We start from the raw sequence: 15,877 nt of genomic DNA on the forward strand, positions 1-15,877 counted from the left end.
TTTGATGTCTCAGTGCATCCAAAAGTTATATTCACACTATACTGTCATCTGTTAGGTGTGTAATAGTGTTTAAAAAACAATGTGTACCTTAATTTAAGAGTGCTTTAGTATTTAACTGGTGGTCCAGTGGATAAGAATCCTCATGTGAATGCAGGCTTGATCCCTGGTCCAGGAAGGTCCCACATGTCTCGGGGCAACTAAGCCTGTGTACCACAACTACTGAGATGGCACTCTAGAGCCCCTGCTCTGAAACAGGAGAAACTACTGCAGTGAGAAGCCTGAATACTTCAACTAGAGAGCAGCCCCCGCTTGCTGCAACTGGAGACAAACCCACGTAGCAACAAAGACCCAGCATAGCCAAAATTAATAAATAAAATTTAAAAATTATTATAAAGGAATACTTTATTGCTAAAAAATACTAAGCATCATCTGAGCCTTCTGGGGTTGTCATCTTTTTTGCAGGCAGAAGGCCTGGCCTCAGTGTGGATGGCTGGTGACTGGTCAGCCTGGTGGTTGCTGAAGACTGGGGTGGCCATGGCAATTTCTTAAAATAAGATGACAGTGAAATTTACCTCAATTGATGGACTCTTCCTTTCACAAACAATTTCTCTGTATCATGCAATGCAGTTTGAGAGCATTTTTACCCACAGTAGAATTTCTTTCAAAATTGGAGTCAATCCAATCCAATTTTGGAACTCTGCCACTGCTTCATCAGCTAAGTTTATGTAATATTCTAAATCCTTTGTTGTCATTTCAACAATCTTCACAGCATCTTCACCAGGATTAGATTCCTTCCCAAGAAACCACTTTCTTTGTTCATCCATAAGAAGCAAATTCCTCATGCATTTAAATTGTATCATGAGATTGCAGTAATTCAGTAACATCTTCAGGCTCCACTTCTAATTCTAGTTCTCTTACTGTTGCCACCACATCTGTAGTTACTTCTTCCGCTCAGGAATCCACTTCAAAGTCATTCATGAGGGTCGGAATCAACTTCTAAATTCCTGTCATTGTTGATGTTCTGACCTCTTCCTGTGAATCATGAATGTTCTTAATGGCATCTAGAATGGTGAATCCTTTACAGAATGTTTCAATCTACTTTGCCCAGATCAATCAGAGGAATCACTATGGCAGCCTCACAAAGTGTATTTTTGAAATAGTAATGAGGATGGAGACACAGAGGCCAGTTTAGGAAAACATGGCTCTACTCAGAAAGTCTTGCCCCCAGGGTACCCTCCACCCCTTCCTAAAGTGCCCTGTGAACAGAGAGTGAACGATGGAATGAGGCGCCAGAGGGGCCCAGTGTTGGTGGTGGAGGAAGTTTTATCAGACAAGTCACAGAGAGTAAGGCCAGCCCCCAGTGGCTTCCCCAGTGGATCTCGTCATGATTCTCTTAAGCCAGAGTTTTGGCTTCCTTGGTGGCTCAGATGGTAAAGAGTCCGTCTGCAATGTGGGAGACCGGGGTTCAATCCCTGGGTCAGGAAGATCCCCTGGAGGAGGGCATGGCAACCCACTCCAGTATTCTTGCCTGGAGAATCCCATGGACAGAGGAGCCTGGTGGCCTGCAGTCCATGGAGTGGCACAGAGTTGGACACGACTGAAGCGACTAAGCAGTAGCAGCGGTGGCTTTGAGAAGATGTGATCGTCCCCTGAGGGATGAGTGAGAGAAGAGTCAAGACTTGATCCAAGGGCTTCTCCTCCTCCAGGTGAAGATCATGGAGTGGCCTGAATGCTGAGAGGTACAGAGCCAGATTGTTATTTTTCTGAGCCACCATTTGTCAGGGGATGGATCGAAGGGCCTCTGAGAGAAGATGAGGAGGGCACTGATGAGACCGTCAGTGATCAGACCATCAGCAGCCCTGTGGGGGATGCCCCCAGCTTGGCCCCATGGGAGCATCTGTAGTGTCGCTGTCCCAGTTGAAACCACCCCCGCCCCCCACTTCCCTGAGCAGGACGGAGGAGGGCACGTCTTGGATGGAATGACTGATGTGTCAGTTGACCAATGCCTTTGAAAACAAGAAAGGATTCCTGGAGAAGGTTCTCCCTTTGCTGAGTGCAGCACTGGCGTTTCTCTGACACTGAGTCCTGTCTGGAGAGAGATGGGACAGTCCAGTGGGAAGCAGTGGCTTCCTTGGCCTTGTGTTGATGCTGTCTGTCCCTGATGGAGCTCCCCTCCATGTCGCTCATCCCCGTGTCATCCAGGACCACATTTGGAAACACCTGGCTTTTGTTCCAGATGACTCGAGAGTGACTGGGCGTGTGCTTGTTTGCCATTATTCCATCCGAAGCCACGTGGATCATTTCACCGGATTTTCAGTTTAATCCAGCAGGCACAATCAGAATTGACACGTTTAAAAAGCTCCAGCTTTAATTTCACCAACTGGAGCCAGGATGTTTTTTGTCTGCATGCGTGTGTGCCTAGTCATGTCCGACTCTTTGCAACCCCGTAGACTGTAGCCCACCCGGCTCCTCTGTCCATGGGGGTGTCCAGGCAAGAATACTGGATTGGGTTGCCATTTCCTTCTCCAGGGGATTCTCCCCACCTAGGGATAGAACTCTCATCTCTTATGTCTCCTGCACTGGCAGGCAGATTCTTTACCATTGAGCCACCCGGGAAGCCTGGGTGTATTTATTCATTTTTCAAATGAGTGGATTTTTCTTACAGGCATGTCATCTCTGCCCTGAACAGCTGGCCCTGGTGCTGGCTTTTTGTGCCCAACCTGTGCCACCAGATAGTGTTCTGCTCTCAGGGATCCATGAAGGGCAGGTTTGGGGTTCCTGCTGCATTAGCATGTTTCAGTTCACCTGCCCCTCCTCACCAGCGATGGCTGATAGGGGTTCCAGTAGGTGGCACCAAGAATGCCCACTGGAATTACTTAATGAGGGATATGGCCCAGCTTTCCATGTTGGCTGTGAAAATCAGAGATAACCCTGGCTGGCATTTTATTTTGAGGTGCACCTGGCTGCTGGGCCGTGGGGAGGGCACAAAGGGTTGAATATCATCTTCCTCTAAGATTCCAGGACCCCACGTCCACGTGGGCCTCTCACCATGCTCATTTCGGATGCTGTGTCACCTGCTGCCAAGCCCCCCACCCCTGCCATGAGATGATGACAGGAGCACCAGATAGGTTTTCCCAAGGAGAAGTAGCAGAAGTCACCCCCTGCCTCTCTGGAAACAACTCTGGTTGTTTTTCATGAGATGTGGTTGCCATGGTGATGAGAGGTCCAAGGGAGTTAAAGGAAATGTTGCTCCAGAGGGAAGGGTCCAGGCTGCGGAAGCTTTGGGGAGAAGCTGCCCTTCGACGTGAGCCTGAGACTTTGTGTTGCCCATGGTCACCACATGCTGTGGCCCCATGCTGAGGTGTTGGGGTGGAGGTAGGATGATGTGAGGCACTGACGTCTGGCCAGCCTGGGTTCCCTGGCCAAGCCCAAAGTGGGTCCCTCAGAATGGAGACCTCTTCCATTTCTCAGAGGCACCTGACACAAGGCAGGTGGCAGTCCTGGAGGTACTGTTTTCCCCACCATGTATCTGGCACCTCAATGAGAGTCTATTACCCCACATGATGGTCCTCTTCCTGCCAGAAAAATTAGGTTCTAGACCAAACTGTAACATTCGTGGAAGGAGTGTTATCTTTTAGTCCTTTCAGGCTGCTAAATCAGAGTATCATAAACCAGGGGACTTAGAACAACATGCATTTATTTCTCTCAGATCTGGAGGCTGAGGCTATAAGTCCAAGATGAAGATGCAGGCAGGCTAGGTGTCCGGTTAGAACCCACTTTCCTAAACAGCCATCTTCCTTTAAAAAAAAAGTTCTTCATAAATAAATGTAAGTATAATGTATGTGTATGTTCATAGTATAAATTTATTTGTAAATAAAACTTATTATTGTCTTGTCATCATATTGCTACTGCTTGATACTTTATTTATTTTTGGTTGTGCTGGGTCTTTGTTGCTGCGTGCGGGCTTTTCTCTAGCTGTGGCGAGCAGAGGCTACTCTCTAACTGCAGTGTGTGGGCTTCTCACTGTAGTGACTTCTCTTGTTGTGGAGCACAGGCCCTGGAGCACAACAGGCTCAGTAGCTGTGGAGCACGGGCCCTGGAGCACAACAGGCTCAGTAGCTGTGGTGCACGGGCCTTAGTTACTCCATGGCATGTGGGATTTTTCCAGACCAGGAATTGAACTCGTGTCCCCTGCATTGGTAGGCAAATTCTTTACTGCCAAGCTACCAGGGAAGTGATGCTTGCTAACTTATTTCAGGAAAGTTCTGGAACTTGACTTGTGATGCTGGCTCACCAGAGCATGCTTTGGGGTTTGGACAGCAGTTTCAGTTCTTGGATCTGAGGAGATTTTCTGGAGTACAGGGCACTAAGGGCTTCCAAAGGTAGTGCTAGTGGTAAAGAACCCACCTGCCAATGCAGGAGATGCAGGTTCAGTCCCTGGGTCGGGAAGATCCCCTGGAGGAGGAAATGGCAGCCCACTCCAATGTTCTTGCCTGGAGAATTCCATGGACAGAGAAGCCTGGTGGGCTACAGTCCATGGGGTCACAAAGAGTCGGACACTACTGAAGCGACTTAGCACACATGTAAAGACAGGGTGTTAAGTAGAGAAAATATACCTCAACTTTAAGTTTTGTTCATTGAACTAAGTGGAATTTTGGATGAGTGTCTTCTTTAAGAGAAGACTTATGATGTGTCTTTGGGACATTTTTTCCCCTCTAACAGTAGATTATTTTGCTCTAACTAAATAATTTGGATTTTAGAATTTGCATTGAACTAAGAATTAAAGTTTTTTTAGAAACATAATTTTAACCTTTGGACACTTGCTGGGAATATAAAATGGTTTAGCTGCTGTGGAAAACAATATGGTAGTTCCTCCAAAGATTAGAAGTAAAATCGCTGTATGATCCTGTAGTCCTACTGCTGGTACCTAATCTGTCACATCTAATACTCAGGCTCAGTGGTGTCTGACTTTTTGCAGCCCCATGGACTGTAGCCCACCAGGCTCCTCTGCCCATGGGATTCTCCAGGCAAGAAAACTGGAGTGGGTTGCCACTTCCTTCTCCAGGGGGGTCCTCCCAACCCAGGGATTGAACCTGTGTCTCTGCATCTCCTACGTCTCCTGCATAGACAGGCAGAGTCTTTACCACTAGCACCACCTGGGAAGCCCCTCTGGGTGTGTGTGTGTGTGTGTGTGTGTGTATATATATATTATATATATATGTATGTATGTATATATATGCATATACATAAAGAACTGAAGGCAGGAACTCTAAGAGGTAACTGTACACTCACGTTTGTAGCAGCATTATTCACAATAAGCCAAAAGATGGAATCTATCCCAGTGTCTATGGACAGATGAATGGATGAACAAAATGTGGTCTTTATAAAAGGTGGAATATTATTCAGCTTTTTCTGACACCTGCTTCAACAGGAATGAACCTTGAGGACGTGATGCTCAGTGAAGCAAACCAGTCATGAAAAATACAAATCTTGTATGAGTCCACTTATATGAGTTCCTTTGAGTACAGAGATAACTGGTGGGTGCCAGGGGCTGGGGGATGCAGGAATAGGAAGTTAGTGTTTGATAGGGACAGAGTTTCAGTTTTTTCGGATGACGAGAGTTCTTGAGATGGATGGTGATGTTGCCCATTTAGGTGAAAGTACTTAGTTGCTGCTGAACTGGGACACTTAGAGATGGTTACAGTCACAAATTTTCTGTCATATGCACTTTGCCACAATTGAAAAGAATAATAAACAATAAAATTAGAAACCATGATTCACATAACTTTTGAGATGTATGAAAGTCTACATGTTATTGACAGAGAAGTTAAATTATATCTGTGTGCACCCACACATACCTATGTACACATATATTTTACAAAATTGTATCATGTCTCCAGTTTTGTATCTTGGTCTCTTTTAAAAATTTTTTATTTTATTTATTTTAAACTATTTTTAAAGTCATTTGTAAATTTTTTCTGACATGTGAAGACCTCATCTGTATCTTTAACTTCCTGGTTTCCAGGTTTGCAATGGTTTGGAGCAGCCAAGAAAGCAACAGCGCTCTGATCTCAATGGACCAGTTGACAATAACAACATCCCAGAGGTGAGGTTCTGACCGGGGGCCTTGACATGGGAGCTGCCTGCCCTGTCCCCATGGGCTCACCATCCCATGTGGGTGGGACAGGGCTCTGGTCCCACCCAGTGCCTAGGAGAAGGGGGTCCTGACAAGCAAAGCCAGGTGGCCCTGCAGGAGGAGGCGGCCCCGGGGGAGGAAGGGAAGTCCCTTTTCTATTGACTCAGCCCCCCACCACCATGCGCTCCTGTGTTGCTTCTGGTCCACGGGGCTCATTGGTGCTCCCCAATTTGATGGAGGCTCAGTCCACCCCACTGACGGTCACGTTCTAAAGCAGGATTACTCAAGGGTAGTAGCACCATGGATATCTGGGGCCAGATCCTTCTTTGTTGGGGGGGGGGACATCCCTGGCACCACAGGATGTTTAGATGCATCCCTGGCCTCTCCCAACTCGGTGCTAGTAGAAACCCTCCTCCTCAGGTTGTGAGAACCAGAAATGTCTACAGAAATTGCCATAAGCGCTGTTCTAAACCAGCTGTGTGGATTTTAAAAACAATCCTGTGTAAACTCCCACTGCCCTGATGGGGAGGTTGTTAGAATGAGGCCTCAAGCAAGTCATTTCCCTTATCTGGAAAGCACGGTTTGGATGAGGTTTTGTAACTTGGATGAAATAACTGTGGTCACTCATGCAGTGGTGTCTGATCTCCTTCATCTTGCTTTTATTTAAAAAAAAATTTTATGTATGTATTTATTTATGGCTGCTCTGCCTGGCATGTGGGATCTTAATTCCCTGACCAAGAATCAACGTGTGCCCCCTGCAATGGAAATTGTTATTGTTCAGTCACTAAGTCATGTCCAACTCTTTGCAACCCTATGGACTGCAGCACACCAGGCTTCCCTGTCCTTTACTATCCCAGAGTTTGCTTAAACTCATATCCTCTGAGTCATTGATGCCAATGGGGAGTCCTAACCTGGATCTCCAGGGAAGTCCCTCTTTCATCTTGCTTTTAAAGATGTGCCTGTGGGGACTTTCCTTCAGTGGTAAAGACTCTGACCTTCCACTGCAAAGGGCACAAGTTTGATCCCTGATCAGGGAACTAAGATCCCACATGCTGTGTGATGTGGCCAAAAGATGGGAATACTCAGGCCCACCAGTTGGAGAACCACTAGGTGTTTTCCTTTTTAGCAGTGATGTGCTAGTCTGGGGGTCCCTAGGTCTCAGCTGATGGCCTTTTGTATCCCAGGTTTTCCCATGAGAATTGTTAACAGGCACCCCACTCAAACATCATGGAGCCCAAAAGACACTGCTTTGCTATAAGGAGCTGGTTTCTTGGAGAGACTGGTCACTCATGGGATCAAACTTGTCACATTATGGTGTCAGCTTAGATTTTATGGGCCAACTGCGTACAACTGTTGTGTATGTGTTTTCATATTTCCTAACAGACAAAGAAGGTGGCATCTTTTCCCAGTTTTGTGGCTGGTAAGTGACTGAATTTTCTTTCTGAGGGGTCGGTTGCATTTTTATGTCAATGCAAGTGGGACTTTGACTTTTGGTTTTCTCCTACAAAAATTGTGCATAAAGCACCCCTTCCAGGGGAGCAGTTCTGTAATAAGGCAAGGTGCGAGGGCCCACGTCATCTGTGGGAGATCCAGTTGATTAGGAAATAGTAGAACATCTCAGGCTTCCCAGGTGGCGCTAGTGGTAGAGAACCCACCTGTCAATGCAGGAGATGTAAGGACATGGGTTTGATCCCTGGGTTGGGAAGATCTGCTGACGGAGGGCATGGCAACCTGCTCCAGTGTTCTTGCCTAGAACATCTCCCGGACAGAAGAGCCTGGTGGGCTAGGGTCCATGGGGTCGCAAAGAGTCAGACATGACTGAGCAACTTAGCACTCACACACATAGAACATCCCATTTAATTACACCTTTAGTAATGGCCTCACACATGACACTGATGATTAAATTAATAGATTGAACTGTGTCTTTAAAAGCAGCTAATTGTGATCTAACACTTCTGATTAGGGTGGATATAATTGCATCCAAATTCAGGCTGCTGTTTTTGTTTTTTGTTTTTTTCTTAAAGACTCTTCATTTCCTTCTCCTCTCCTGTCTCTTTTGAGGAGGTTACGATTGCATTTTAATATTCAATGAAAACCCCTAGCTGATCTGTTCTGTGTCAGTTTTGATGTGGGGAACATACCTGCTTGGCTCTTGTCTGAAGGGCATCAGGGAACCCCTGGCAACACCTTTAGAATACCCTCTGACCATCCACATGAAGAACCTCTTAAAAATAGGATCTTTCTCTTTGCCTGGAGGCCTATTGCTCTTGCTAAAGGGTTACAATCAATGGTGTCAATTTTATTAATTCTTTCAATAAGCTGGTAATTGATTTTTATGAATGTTTATGGGAGCAAGGTTAATTGATCGTCAGAAATAAATAACTTAAACTTTTGGTATACTGGTTTTCTTTTTAAGTAAAGAATTAAAAAACCTGGGAAACTGAAGTCCTCAAATTCCTTACCTGAGGGGTCCTCATGGTGGTGATGAAGCCATTTGGGTGTTTTCATACAGTACTCTTGCCTGGAAAATCCCATGGATGGAGGAGCCTGATGGGCTACAGTCCATGGGGTCGCTAAGAGTCGGACATGACTGAGCAACTTCACTTTCACTTTTCACTTTCATGCATTGGAGAAGGAAATGGCAACCCACTCCAGTGTTCTTGCCTGGAGAATCCCAGGGACGGGGGAGCCTGGTGGGCTGCCGTCTATGGGGTCATACAGAGTCGGACATGACTGAAGCGACTTAGCAGCAGCAGCAGCAGCATACAGTGGGCACTTCAGATCTGAGCCTTGATTTGCTCTTAAAATAAGTAATTGGGGTGAACCTTTCCAGGTAAGACTCCTAAGCCGAAGGCAGCACTCACCTTCTCCCCATTAGCCTATGACAGGGCAGTACTCCTGAGCCCAGAGCAGGCCTGGGTGGACACGGGGGCCCCGTTGGTCCAGGGTGCTGTTGGCCGAAGGATGGGAGTCAGGAGGGAGCAGAGCATCCTAGACAGGGCTTAGGAAGACCCAAAAGACTTGTCCTTGTTCAGTTCAGTTTAGTTCAGTCTCTCAGTCATGTCTGACTCTTCGCAACCCATGAATCGCAGCACGCTAGGCCTCCCTGTCCATCACCAACTCCCGGACTTCACTCAGACTCATGTCCATCGAGTCAGTGATGCCATCCAGCTATTTCATCCTCTGTCATCCCCTTCTCCTCCTGCCCCCAATCCATCCAGCCATTTCATCCTCTGTTGTCCCCTTCTCCTCCTGCCCCCAATCCCTCCCAGCATCAGAGTCTTTTCCAATGAGTCAACTCTTCCCATGAGGTGGCCAAAGTACTGGAGTTTCAGCTTCAGCATCATTCCCTCCAAAGAAATCTCAGGGCTGATCTCCTTCAGAATGGACTGGTTGGATCTCCTTGCAGTCCAAGGGACTCTCAAGAGTCTTCTTGAACACCACAGTTCATAAGTATCAATTCTTCGGCACTCAGCCTTCTTCACAGTCCAACTCTCATATCCATACATGACCACAGGAAAAACCATAGCCTTGACTAGACGGACCTTTGTTGGCAAAGTAATGTCTCTGCTTTTCAATATGCTATCTAGGTTGGTCATAACTTTTCTTCCAAGGAGTAAGCGTCTTTTAATTTCATGGCTGCAGTCACCATCTGCAGTGATTTTGGAGCCCCCAAAAATAAGGTCTGACACTGTTTCCACTGTTTCCCATCTATTTCCCATTAACTGATGGGACCAGATGCCATAATCTTCAATTTCTGAATGTTGAGCTTTAAGCCAACTTTTTCACTCTCCTCTTTCACTTTCATCAAGAGGCTTTTGAGTTCCTCTTCACTTTCTGCCATAAGGGTGGTGTCATCTGCATATCTGAGGTTATTGATATTTCTCCCGGCAATCTTGATTCCAGCTTGTGTTTCTTCCAGTCCAGCGTTTCTCATGATGTACTCTGCATAGAAGTTAAATAAGCAGGGTGATAATATACAGCTTTGACGTGCTCCTTTTCCTATTTGGAGCCAGTCTGTTGTTCCATGTCCAGTTCTAACTGTTGCTTCCTGACCTGCATACAGATTTCTCAAGAGGGAGGTCAGGTGGTCTGGGATTCCCATCTCTTTCAGAATTTTCCACAGTTTATTGTGATCCACACAGTCAAAGGCTTTGGCATAGTCAATAAAGCAGAAATAGATGTTTTTCTGGAACTCTCTTGCTTTTTCCATGATCCAGTGGATGTTGGCAATTTGATCTCTGGTTCCTCTGCCTTTTCTAAAACCAGCTTGAACATCAGGAAGTTCATGGTTCATGTATTGCTGAAGCCTGGCTTGGAGAATTTTGAGCATTACTTTACTAGCATGTGAGATGAGTGCAATTGTGCGGTAGTTTGAGCATTCTTTGACATTGCCTTTCTTTGGGATTGGAATGAAAACTGACTTTTTCCAGTCCTGTGGCCACTGCTGAGTTTTCCAAATTTGCTGGCATATTGAGTGCAGCACTTTCACAGTATCATCTTTCAGGATTTTAAATAGCTCAACTGGAATTCCATCACCTCCACTAGCTTTGTTCGTAGTGATGCTTTCTAAGGCCCACTTGACTTCACATTCCAGGATGTCTGGCTCTAGGTCAGTGATCACACCATCGTGATTATCTGGGTCGTGAAGATCTTTTTTGTACAGTTCTTCTGTGTATTCTTGCCACCTCTTCTTAATATCTTCTGCTTCTGTTAGGTCCATACCATTTCTGTCCTTTATCGAGCCCATCTTTGCATGAAATGTCCCCTTGGTATCTCTAATTTTCTTGAAGAGATCTCTAGTCTTTCCCATTCTGTTGTTTTCCTCTATTTCTTTGCACTGATCACCTAGGAAGGCTTTCTTATCTCTTCTTGCTATTCTTTGGAACTCTGCATTCAGATGCTTATATCTTTCCTTTTCTTCTTTGCTTTTTGCTTCTCTTCTTTTCACAGCTATTTGTAAGGCCTCCCCAGACAGCCATTTTGCTTTTTTGCATTTCTTTTCCATGGGGATGGTCTTGATCCCTGTCTCCTGTACAATGTCACAAACCTCATTCCATAGTTCATCAGGCACTCTATCATCAGATCTAGGCCCTTAAATCTATTTCTCACTTCCACTGTATAATCATAAGGGATTTGATTTAGGTCATACCTGAATGGTCTAGTGGTTTTCCCTACTTTTTTCAATTTAAGTCTGAATTTGGCAATAAGGAGCTCATGATCTGAGCCACAGTCAGCTCCTGGTCTTGTTTTTGTTGACTGTATAGAGCTTCTCCATCTCTGGCTGCAAAGAATATAATCAATCTGATTTCGGTGTTGACCATCTGGTGATGTCCATGTGTAGAGTCTTCTCTTGTGTTGTTGGAAGAGGGTGTTTGCTATGACCAGTGTATTTTCTTGGCAAAACTCTATTAGTCTTTGCCCTGCTTCATTCCGTATTCCAAGGCCAAATTTGCCTGTTACTCCAGGTATTTCTTGACTTCCTACTTTTGCATTCCAGTCCCCTATAATGAAAAGGACATCTTTTTTGGGTGTTAGTTCTAAAAGGTCTTGTAGGTCTTCATATAACCGTTCAACTTCAGCTTCTTCAGTGTTACTGGTTGGGGCATAGACTTGGATTACTGTGATATTGAATGGTTTGCCTTGGAAACGAACAGAGATCATTCTGTCGTTTTTGAGATTGCATCCAAGTACTGCATTATGGACTCTTTTGTTGACCATGATGGCTACTCCATTTTTTCTGAGGGATTCCTGCCTGCAGTAGTAGATATAATGGTTATCTGAGTTAAATTCACCCATTCCAGTCCATTTCAGTTCGCTGATTCCTAGAATGTCTACATTCACTCTTGCCATCTCTTGTTTGACCACTTCCAATTTGCCTTGATTCATGGACCTGACATTCCAGGTTCCTATGCAATATTGCTCTTTACAGCATCGGACCTTGCTTCTATCACCAGTCACATCCACAGCTGGGTATTGTTTTTGCTTTGGCTCCATCCCTTCATTCTTTCTGGAGTTATTTCTCCACTGATCTCCAGTAGCATATTGGGCCCCTACTGACCTGGGGAGTTCCTCTTTCAGTATCCTATTATTTTGCCTTTTCATACTGTTCATGGGGTTCTCAAGGCAAGAATACTGAAGTGGTTTGCCATTTCCTTCTCCAGTGGACCACATTCTGTCAGATCTCTCCACCATGACCCGCCCATCTTGGGTTGCCCCACGGGCTTGGCTTAGTTTCATTGAGTTAGACAAGGCTGTGGTCCTAGTGTGATTAGATTGACTAGTTTTCTGTGAGTATGGTTTCAGTGTCTGCCCTCTGATGCCCTCTTGCAACACCTACCGTCTTACTTGGGTTTCTCTTACCTTGGCTGTGGGGTATCTCTTCACGGCTGGTCCAGCAAAGCACAGCCATTGCTCCTTACCTTGGATGAGGGGTATCTCCTCACCACCGCCCTTCCTGACCTTCCACATGGGATAGCTCCTCTAGGCCCTCCTGCGCCCGCATAGCCACCGCTCCTTGGATGTGGGATTGGTCCTCCTGGCCGCCGCCCCTGGCCTTGTCCTTGTTAGAAATAGACAAAACCATGTTAGATCTTGTCTCCAGGACTCCATTTGGTCAGTGTGAATGGGGCTTGGACATGTTTTAAAACTGGGGCATTTATTTACTAGTAGAGGTTTGTCAAGCTTTTTCTGAATAGTGCTTGGACCATGCCAAGTGTCATAAGAATGCAAAATTATTTCTACCCTGGAAATCCCTGTGTGCCTTCCCTATTTCTATCTGTATGGCCCAGACCCCTAATCCCTCTCTGTGCTGGAGGCCACTGTCAAATTTCTTATGAATCGTGCCAGAAATTTTCTGGGTGTATGTATGTGCTAAGTCAATTCAAACATGACTCTTTGCGACCTCATGAACTATAGCCTGCCAGATTCTTCTATCCATGGGATTCTCCAGGCAAGAATACTGGAGTGGGTTGCCATGCCCTCCTCCAGAGGATCTTCTCGACCCAGGGATTGAACTCACATCTCTTATGTCTCCTGCGTTGGCAGGCGGGTTCTTTACTACTAGCACCACCGGGGAAGCCCATGTAAGTCTATATATAGAACTTTAAAAAATATTTTATTGAAGTGTATCTGATTTTAGACCTTTTCCTTAAATTAGATGTTGCACTGGCCACCTGGATCTGCACTTCCTCCCTCACTTCTTGGTAGATTTCATTTCTTGGCAGAGACAGCAATTGTAGCTCCACCTGCTTATCCAGGATGTCAGGGATGTGGCTGTATGATGGGGTGTTAATCAGCACCCCTGGATTGATGGATTGATGGTTATTCAATTTGGAATTTATGGTTGGCACAGCAATGAGCAGCCTTGTAGGTGTGTCCTGGTGATCAAGTGTGTGTTACTTTAGATAGAGAAGGGCTTCTGGACAGAGCATGCCTGCAGCTTTACTTGGCACTTCCCCAGCACTTTACATGCACTTCTCCAGGACTCCTGAGTTTCTTTTGGGGGCCTCTGGGCTCCTGCCACTAAATTTCCTCAGAAGCCCCGCTACCCTCTCCCAGGGCTCTCTCCTCAGTGGAGTAATAGCAGCTCCATCCATCCAGCCTTGTCTATAGCCGGCTTTCCAGCCTTCCTCCTCCAGGCCCCTTCCAGGTCTTGCTGACTGAACCTCCTGGGGGAATCAGTGTGTTGCTGTCCATTTGTCCTAGCCCACACCACCGTCATCACCTTCATTCTACCAGCACCACCATCATCACTATAATCATCACCATCGTTATCATCACTTACTTGCTAGGACTCCTGCAGTAACCTCCCAGCTCTTCTCCCTCCTTCCCCTCTGCTGTTTGCCTGTCTGCTGCCTTAGTTACTCTGCGAAGGTTTCCTGACGGATACCCTGTAGTGACAGTCCTGAGTGTGGCCCCAGAGTTCTCATATCTGGCTGGTACTTGCTCTACAACCTCCACTTGTCCTAACCATTGGCCCACCCCTTGCTCCAGCAATCTGCACATCTCTGTGCCACCTCAGGGCCTTTGCACCTGCTCTTGCCTCAACCTGAGGAGCTCTCTCCTCTCCCTCTGTGGCTTGTTGAGGAGAGGGGCTTAGAAATGCTTTGTGCCTGGATCAGTGACAGTGATCTTGGGCAAAATATTTGACTCCATGTAGACTGTCCTTTGTAAAGCTAGAACACTGAAGTCTGCTTCACAGGTTTGATGGGGGCTTGATGGAGCAGGGGATCTGGTGTGTTGGGCTGGGGGCTGCACTTGGCAGCTTTTTGTACTCACACCCTCTTTCCCATCTGAGGCTGTGCTCTGGCCTCCCCAGCCACCCCCTCCACGACCTCCGGGGGCAGCAGGCACAGCTGAATGAGATGACTTGGGGCCATGCCCCTGGAAGCCTTGTCCACCCTCTCCCTTTAGGATAATCTCTCCAAGGTAGCACAGCCGGGGGCTCCAAGACATGGCTCTGGGCACCTCCCACCCCTTCCCTGTTCAGAGAAGCCACTGGGGCCTCTGATTCCCCAGTGGGTGTTTCACATGAAGGCTCCCTCCAGCAGGGAGCACACGGGCACCTGTTCTCATATTCAGGCTGAGCAGCAGCATTCTGATACACACGTGTACGTGTGCATCATGCAAAGGGAGTTAGTAGGAGAAATTCCTTCTGGGGACACAGATTCTGTCTGGTCCTGTGTTGTTCTGTCTCCCTCTAGTGGGCTCAGCTGCGTGTTTGTTCAGGAGTTGAACAAAATAAGGACAGTTTATACTCAAACACACAGGACCAGCTGCTTCAGCCTTAGAATGAAGCTGGTTAATCCTTGCTCCTGCGTTTGGTGATTGGAGTTGAGAGCTGTGTCTGTGAAGCTGAAATACCCCCCCTCTCCCTACTGGCCACTCCTTGGTGCTTCCTAATGCGTGTGGGGCTGGGTGGGTGTTTGAATGGCGGGCTGGTGTGGGAGGTGTGTGTGTGTGTAGTGTTTCCTATTTGAAGAAAGAGCAAGGCAGGAGTGACATGACCCCCCCACCCCTCATGGAGAGGGACTGTCTGCTGGCCTTGTAACAAAGCCCCCAGTCCTTCACTGGCCTTTTCCCGGGGAGCAGATGGTCCATGGGTGTGGGTGGTGGACCCCACAGCCTAGAATCGGGTGACTTCACATCAGAAGTCTGTGCCCCCTGATGGGCCCCAGATCTGGTGGGCACCCAGATGGGGCCAGCCTTTAGTAAGGCTACTCTGGGGTGTGGGGTTAGACAGAAAAGGTCCGGGAGCTGACTACCCTGGGGAACTGGCAAGTGGAGCATTAAAGACAGAGACTTCAGCTTTATCTCCATCCCCAGGGATGGGGGGCACAGAGTATCACATGATCCCCCCACCTACCCCATACTTGCTGAGGACCAGACCCTGAGCACTGTCTGGGGGTGTTGGGCAAGCATGACCCCAGGGCTCCTGGGACCAGCTGGACTTTTCCCTGAGAACAGAGTGATGCCATCTACTGCTCAGCAAGGGCTTCCCTGATAGCTCAGTTGGTAAAGAATCTGTTTGCAATGTGAGAGACCTGGGTTTGATCTCTGGGTTGGGAAGATCCCCCAGAGAAGGGAAAGGCTACACACTCCAGTATTCTTGCCTAGAGAATTCCATGGACTGTATAGTCCATGGGGTCACAAAGAGTCAGAAACAACTGAGTGACTTCTACTTCACTCACCAATAAGATGGACCCTGGGGACATGCTCACTGGGGCACAGGAGGCATGA

The 15,877-nt window shown here is 47.0% G+C and overlaps 1 protein-coding gene across 1 annotated transcript in view; it reads left to right on the forward strand.

Moving 5' to 3' along the window:
* The window catches only part of APBA2 (amyloid beta precursor protein binding family A member 2), a 46,519-nt gene that overhangs the window by 8,773 nt on the left and 21,869 nt on the right, over positions 1-15,877 (forward strand). The window contains exons 2-3 of the mRNA XM_055555786.1: positions 6,026-6,106; positions 7,520-7,556. Coding sequence (XP_055411761.1) covers positions 6,026-6,106; positions 7,520-7,556 — 118 coding nt within the window. The remainder of the gene's footprint in view (positions 1-6,025; positions 6,107-7,519; positions 7,557-15,877) is intronic.

Source organism: Bubalus kerabau, chromosome 19, assembly GCF_029407905.1.
Source record: "Bubalus kerabau isolate K-KA32 ecotype Philippines breed swamp buffalo chromosome 19, PCC_UOA_SB_1v2, whole genome shotgun sequence".
Lineage (NCBI taxonomy): Eukaryota > Metazoa > Chordata > Mammalia > Artiodactyla > Bovidae > Bubalus > Bubalus kerabau.